The 8,072-nt window shown below is 46.0% G+C and overlaps 1 protein-coding gene across 1 annotated transcript; it reads left to right on the top strand.

The window, feature by feature from the left end:
* The first annotated feature begins 1,205 nt into the window (after positions 1–1,205).
* LOC126993763 (uncharacterized) lies at positions 1,206–4,183 on the top strand. Its single transcript, XM_050852928.1, has one exon. It carries the CDS (start codon positions 1,277–1,279, stop codon positions 3,761–3,763), a length of 2,487 nt encoding a protein of 828 aa, XP_050708885.1. The 5' UTR covers positions 1,206–1,276; the 3' UTR covers positions 3,764–4,183.
* The last annotated feature ends 3,889 nt before the right edge of the window (positions 4,184–8,072 follow it).

Genomic DNA, 8,072 nt, shown 5'->3' with positions numbered 1-8,072 from the left:
AGTGGCCCTACTAAGGAGGTGGACCTTGAGGTCAAGGGTGTGGAATGCGAAATGGAGCCGTGCCCTGGCGTTACACAGGGTACTGGTAAGACCGGACTTCCCAACGGCCTTGAAGGATGCAGTGACCTCAAGGAAGGACATAGAGCCATGGGAACACTTGCAGAGGATAAAGCTACCTCCAGATACAGATACTGGAATTACTACTGAGCTCTTGATTGGATTGGACAATCCTCAAGCACTGGAACCGCTAGAGGCTCGGAGAGGAAGTGATGGTGCTCCCTTTGCGGTTCGCACACAACTGGGCTGGACAGTGAATGGGCCTCTGGGATACCCACGCTTAAGCGCGACATCGGGATGCAATGTAGGCCTACGGGTACCGCAGAGGAGGGACAGCCCGTTGGAGGTGCAAGTGCGACGCTTCTGGGAGCTAGAGACAGAAACAGAAGGGACAAAGCACAATGAAGAGAAGGCTCTTTCAGTGGATGACAAAAGAGTATTAAAGTTATGGAGTTCTTCGATCAGGGTGGTTGACAGCCACTATCAACTGCCTATTCCATTCCGAAATGAACGACCCAAGTTCCCTGATAACCGGGTCATGGCAGAAGAACGATTGGCGGCCCTACGGCGACGCCTTCTCAAGCAGCCGCACCTCCATGATAGATACAAGGCCGAGGTTCAGCAGCTACTTGATAAAGGTTACGCGGAGCTAGTTCCAGCAGGAGAAATTACCGTCAACCCGGATTACACCTGGTACTTGCCACACCACCCGGTGTTCAACCCCAACAAGCCAGAGAAGGTACGCATAGTCTTCGACTGTGCTGCAATATATGATTCCACATCCCTCAACAGCGAAGTACTGCAAGGCCCTGATTTAACCAACAAACTGCTCGGCATCTTACTTCGCTTTCGACAAGGCCAAGTGGCAATAATGGCGGATATTGAGGCGATGTTCCACCAGATCAAGGTTACACCTCAACACCGGGACGCGTTGCGGTTTCTCTGGTGGACTGAAGGAGACTTATCTCGGAGGCCATGCGTATACAGGATGACAGTTCACCCTTTTGGTGGCGTGTGGAGCCCTTCATGCGCAGCTTACGCCTTGCAAAGAGCCTTGATGGATAAGCAGCGAGAATATCCGGAGGTACACAAGCATGCAAAGGAGAATTTCTACGTGGATGATCTGTTACTGTCTGTAAATACTGCCCACGAAGCTTCCACTCTGTCACGGCATCTGCGAGTGGTGCTCGCAGCGAAAGGATTCAGACTCACCAAATGGATGAGCAATGACAAGGAAGTGCTCGCCTCAATACCAGTACAAGAAAGGCATGCAGAAGTGAAGGAGATCGACTTCAGTCACAAGACACTGCCGACAGAGAGGGCCTTAGGAGTTCGATGGGACCTACAAGCTGACCAACTGGCTATTAGCGCCAACCCAGGAAGCAAACTCGCAACGAAGCGTGGGTTACTAAGCGTAGTCAGCTCGGTTTACGATCCGCTGGGAATTGTGAGCCCCTATACTATTCGAGCAAAGATGATATTCCAAGATGAGTGCAGAAGACAAAAGGATTGGGATGAGCCTCTGACAGAAGGGAATAGGAGAGAATGGGACCTATGGAAGAGCGGACTGAAGGAACTCGCTCATCTGAGCATTTCTCGCTGCTACACGCGAGATATGTCGGAAACCACAAATCCTGCACAGCTTCACCATTTTTGTGACGCGTCCCAGAAGGCATATGGAATCGTTTCCTATTTGCGATTTGCCGGCTCTAACGGTGTCCATTGTGCATTTGTGTGTGGCAAGGCTAAGCTAGCCCCTTTGAAGCAACAAACCATACCAAGGTTGGAGTTGTGTGCAGCAGTTCTGGCCGTTAAGATGGACCAGTACCTACAAAGGGAGCTTGATACACGGGTTCAGAAATCGATCTTTTGGACTGACAGCATGTTAGTGCTCCAGTACATAGCAAATACAGAGAGACGCTTTCGCACATTTGTGGCCAATAGGGTGTCAATCATCAGGGATACATCTGATCCGAGTCAATGGCGACATGTGCCGACGGCGCTGAACCCGGCTGATGATGCCACAAGAGGTCTGTCGGCATCAGAGATGACTCAACAGAGCAGATGGTTAACGGGGCCACCGTTTCTGTGGTTGGAAGAAAGCCAATGGCCTGACCGGCCTCTGTTACCTGCCGACCTGGTGTCTGACCCGGAAGTCATAAGCTGCTCAACTGCCACGGGCACTCACAGGTCGGACGTTCCAACAGAAGGTAAAGATCTGGGATTGTTGTGGACACACTATTCTTCTTGGTATCGCCTGCAAAAGGGCGTTGCATGGATTAAGAAGTTCATTGAATGGTTACAAAGAAAACCTGATGATCGACCTTCACCGTCACCACTCACGGTTCCCCAGCTACGCCAGGCAAAGACTGCCATCCTTCGGAAGGTGCAACAGGAGCACTATGCCGCTGAACTTGAGACCCTGCAACACGGTGCGCCCATTACACGAAAGAGCACGATATACACTCTAGAACCCTGGCTTGATAAAGAAGGCCTGCTGAGAGTAGGGGGCCGCCTATCCAGTGGTCACCTCAAGACTCAGGACGATCCCATCCTGTTACCTCGAGAGCATCCAGTGACGGAACTCATCATACGAGAGGTACATCAAACGGTGGCTGGCCATTCGGGACGGGAACACACCGTGGCATTAGTGCGGCAAAACTACTGGGTGCCACAGATCAGACGAAAGGTTGATACAATATTGCGGCGCTGCTTCGTGTGTCGACGGAACAACTGGAAGACCCCTCACCAGAGGCAAGCTCCCTTGCCAGAGGAGCGAGTAACACCAGGAGCGGCTCCATTCTCCTCCACGGGTGTAGACTGTTTTGGACCGTTCTTAGTTAAACAAGGCCGAGGCCGCGCGCCATTGAAGCGCTGGGGATGTATCTTCACTTGTATGGCAACAAGGGCAGTTCACTTAGAAGTCTTGATGTCAATGGACGCAGATGCTTTCCTTAACGCCTTGACCAGGTTCTCTGCGCGACGGGGAGTACCAACGCGTCTTCGATCTGACAATGGGACAAACATGACCGCCGCTGAAAGGGAACTTAGAGCCGTTGCACAGACTTGGAGTGAAGATGATCATGTGCGCGCCACACTCCTTACGAGGCATATTGAGTGGACCTTCCATCCCCCTCAGGCGTCTCATATGGGAGGAATATGGGAGCGGCAAATCAGAACTGTTCGTAAGGTCCTTCGTGCCATCGTGGGTTCGCAAGTCCTAGATGATGAACGACTCCATACCTTCTTCTGTGAAGCTGAGGCCGTGATCAACAGCCGCCCCCTCACACCAGCATCGGAGGATCCTTGTGATCTGGAAGCGCTGACCCCAAACCATATCCTGCGCGCTGGGACGCACTGCAGCCCACCGCTGGGAGGCGCATCGACCGAAGAGCAGTTCCGCAAGAGGTGGAAACATGTACAGTACCTCGCGGATCAGTTTTGGAAGCGTTGGTTAAAGGAATACTTACCGCGCCTACGCCTGAGGTCGGGTCCTATTAAGGAGCGCAGGAACTTCAAGAGAGGGGACCTGGTCATTGTGGCCAGTGAAGGGGTCCCTCGAAATCAGTGGAAACTGGGCAGAATAGTGCACGTGAAGCCTGGGACTGACGGCATTGTTCGGCAGGTTAAAGTAAGAACAGCACGGAATGTGCTAGTGAGGCCAGTAACTAAACTCTGTTTCCTAGAAGGTCTGGATAGGAACTAGTTCTCTTGGTGTCTTCCCGCTTGTGTTTTGTTCGTAGTTTCTAGGTTTTCTGTTCCGGCCCATGGTGCGAGCACACTGTCCTGTTACTGCACTTTACTGGCGCGCCTTTTTGTCTTTGCTGGTTTCTGATTTGGTTTGGTTGGGCGTGCGTGCCCGCCCAAAGGGGGGAGTTTTACAGCCCGCTAGCGAAGCCCATACGTAAGTGAAGGTTAAGAAAGAAAGGAAGGAAATGGAAGATAGAGAAAAGGGAGAAGGAGTAAGGGAGGCGACTCACACGGGTAATAAATCTCTCCGAAGTGTTATGACCAGTCAGCAGGGCCTCCCGATAGGACAAGGAACGCCACAAGAAGTGCCCTGGTATGGTTGGGGTCATGATCTACATGACCTACAGCGGAGGCGCTACAGGGAGGATAGTCGAGGGGCAGATAGTTGGAAACGGCTCTGGCTGGCTGGATGGTGATGGTTCTCCGCCACCCTCCCTACGGTAACGTATGGACATGGTGCATGTGCGATGGTTTCTCCGCCCTCCCTACAGCAGTGGTGTCTGGGCTGGACATGTGTGATGGTGTCGCCCTCCTCACGCCAACGTAAAGTGACGAGAAGCTTCAAACAGACCCTGAACGTGTAAGTAGGACGACAGTGTGTTCTCTCCATGCCAGATCCATAATGTATACACCTTAGTCCAGTAATTGCATGCCCATATATGATCAAGAATAACGGAAACGGAAAGATACGTATTCTGATGTGTTCAACTTTGCTCGACAGGTTTGATCGAGAAAATATAGACTCGCATCATCACCAGGGGTCTCTTATTGCCCTTCTTACCGTCCTGTCTGTACTGGCGGTAAAACTGGTGGTGGTGCTAATAGATTCATCACCACGCTAACACCAATCAGTCAAGAGCGTGTTTCGTTGACTCAAGGAATCATATTTAGTATAACACGATGCAAATGACAGATTATTTTCTTCTGCTCAAATCTTCTCAAGCGGTGCTTTTGGTTTAGGTCGAAGTAAATCATTTTACATTTGCGTTCATTTCCATGCATCGGCTGAAGAATTCGCTTTTGGCTCATAAGTGTTTTTCACATTCATGGTGCAGAGGCCTTCTCAAACTATCACTAGGCTTACATGTTAGAATTTAAGTATTTAACGAGCTTGTTTAACGATTGGGTGTGAATAACCCAGCGACTGCTATCATAATTACTAGTTCGGGATAGCTCATCCGCGCTCAGGCGAGTCCTATTCTGAGACGAAGGAGCGCGAGGCAGGTTCTCCCGCGCAGTCGTTCGCCAACACCCACTCGTGACACAGCTCACACATTCAGTCCTGAACGAGCTTCCATACAAGGAAGACGTTTTAAGTTAACCTTACAACTACGTAGAAGTAATCACCGTGGATCACTGCTTCCACGCCCCTCAATATCCACCTATTGAAAAGGAACATCACAGCTAAGTTGTAATATGTAGTAGCGTTTGGCCAAAAGTTGTATTATTATAACTAGCTGTGTGGGTGAGCGTTATTATTATTACGACGTGGAGGTGAGTTACGCTTCGGTGATCTGCTTTTCTACCCTTAAGTTTCAGTTGTATAAATTACCTAAAGTATATTGTACGCTACTGAGCGTGTGAAACCGATCCCAGAGAGGCGGCTTTCAATATACCTTTATAAGTCAACATAATAACATTATTTATAACAATCATTTACATTACTTTATAACATAAATTTAATAGTTTCTAGCATAATTTCAATAGCAGTAATAAGTTTATATCACAGTTTTCAATAGTATTGGGTTATTGCAACTACTTGTTGCCAAGATAATTTCAACAAGTGATTAATTGCCACTTGTTGGATAAATAATTATCCATACGTCTTAATATAACTTTTAGTAAATTGGTTTATAACCTTCAATAAGATGTAAGGAATTAATATAACTTCTTTAAATTAGGTTGTTAGTAGTTGTTTGATGAATGACCTTGAGTTCCATTATTTAGCCTGGAGGCCAGGTACGTGATCACTCGTTGGCTAGTAGTACGTTAACCATCAATACCTCTCATCGGGCCTTAGCCTGATTTCATCTGAAAACCGGTTAAGTCCAGGTGAGATTGTAAAATGAAAGTGTTGGTTTACGGGCACAGTTACGTTAGAGAACTTGAACAAAAGTGCGATTGGCTGATCATTAACCGTAAATGACCAAGAACTAGATGTGCTCTTTACATTTAGGTATTTTCCTGAAAGAACTACCAATTCCTGGTAGAAAGGCCTCAGGAATTTGAGATATTGGAAGAGTTGAACCCGGATTACATGATTATCATTCTGGGAGGTAATTCAATAGTTGATACTTGGTCCAACGGGGAGGTCAAAGCTCTGGCAAATGAATTTTATGAGAAACTCAATGAGAGCCTACCTGACACTGTTAAAATAGCAGTGCAAATAGAACCTCGCTATTATGAAGAGGACAATCCATTTGGAGCCCCCACAGCAGACGATTTTAACCGGCGGCGCCAAATTATAAATAATTTTGTGAACAAACAACTCAAAAGGCGCGGGCTGGTTGACCATATGGCATTGTTGGGACCGGCATCAATGTACGGCCCAGACTCCTTCAGAGATGGGGTGCACCTGAATGATGAGGCTCTCCAAGAATATCAGGGTAACTTAATTAACACTCTGGTTTGTGCCATGGAAAATTGAGTGTTTTCATTTGAAAGCACCTCAATTCTAGTGATCCCTGGGCATCCTTTTAACTCTGTGGTCTACTGGAATTCAATTATAATAACAAGTATTTTATTTTTTAGTAATACTTTAGAATCATAACTGTTTGGTTTGATTTCTAGTTTTATAGCAATTAAGATTTTAAGTTAAGCAAGCAAGATGACTGACCTTGATCCTAAGCAAATCACCGAGGCAGAGGAAGAAATTAAATCATTAAGAAAGTTAAGAGCTACACATAAAAGGAAAATTACCCTCAAACTAAAAACATTAAATAAACAACGTGAAGATAATATACTGGATGCTTCTCTTTATAAATCCCAGTTGAAGGGTATTCAAGAAGAGAGAGACCGTATTAAGAAGTATGATGAAAGAATTACCCTAATTATGTGTAAGCTTGATCAGGAGAGTACAGCCCCTGAATCGTTTGAACAGGAACTTGAAGAACAAGTCAATTATGACTCGCAGATAGATGTTCAGTTAAATGAATATAAAGATTTGCTTCTAGGAGAAGGACAGCCTTCAGATAAGTCCTTAGCCGAACTGGCAGTCCTAATGAGATTCAGTGAGACTAAACCACCACCTCTTGAATGTGGAACGTTCACTGGCCAGGAGAAGGACAAGTTTGCTTTTAACACTTTTATAAATCAGTTTAACACAGTCATTGGTAATAAGAAAAGTTTGTCTAACGCCAGTAAGTTAGCGTACTTAGTGGGCTACCTCAGAGATTATGCCCTGACTGTGGTCAAACATCTGTCAATAACAGATGATAATTATGAGGAAGCCGTGAAATTGCTAAAAAAGGAATTTCTAAATAAGTCTTTTATCATTGATGAGACTATTAAAAACATCATGAATGCCACTCCAAGTTATAGTAATGACCCTGACTTCATTTCAGTTAAAAAGTACCTCAATGAAGTAAGAGCTTATGTTTATGAATTAAAGGCACAAGGATTAGATTTTCTGGAAGACCAGAGTGCAGGTTTAACCATGATTAGCCACGTAGTGTTTCAGAAACTGCCCAATCAGATTAAGAGTGAATTTATTCATTTATTAGGAAAGACCTACCCTAATTTAAATTAGATATTTGACAAAAGTCAAGAAGTATTAGCAGTTTTGAATTGTACCAGCACCAAGTCAGTTAGGCCAAAGACATTTAAAAGTAACCAACAACAAACGTCGGAGAGGCCTAAACAATTGAAAACTACTAATAAACCTCCTCCAACAAACAAGAGTACCCTACAGAACTATAAGAACACCAACAGCAAGGAAGTAACTCCTAACAATCAGGAGAATAAATTAGAATGTAAGCTTTGTTGCTCTCATAGTCATAACATGGGTCATTGTCCTAATTTCAAGTTTTATGATAGTAGGGTGGCGAGGTTGAAGGAACTGTCAATGTGTACTCGTTGTGGTGGTTCAGGGCATGAGACACAGCAGTGCTATGGAAACCAAGGGAAGTTGAAATACCCTTGTAAACTGTGTGGCACAAAAGATCATTTTACTGCACTTTGCCCTCAAAATGTCACGGAGAAAAAGAATGTGAAAACAAATATAAGCTTGTGCTTGGCTCAAAGAAACATAGACTCCTGTCAGATGC

The sequence above is a fragment of the Eriocheir sinensis genome, unplaced genomic scaffold (genome assembly GCF_024679095.1).
Source record: "Eriocheir sinensis breed Jianghai 21 unplaced genomic scaffold, ASM2467909v1 Scaffold67, whole genome shotgun sequence".
In the NCBI taxonomy this organism is placed as follows: domain Eukaryota; kingdom Metazoa; phylum Arthropoda; class Malacostraca; order Decapoda; family Varunidae; genus Eriocheir; species Eriocheir sinensis.
Note: the sequence above shows the minus strand (reverse complement) of the source record. Positions and strands in the feature narration are given on the sequence as shown.

Coding starts and splice junctions, on each gene's coding strand:
- LOC126993763 (XM_050852928.1), top strand. CDS start 1,277: ATGAGCAATGACAAGGAAGTGCTCGCCTCAATACCAGTACAAGAAAGG.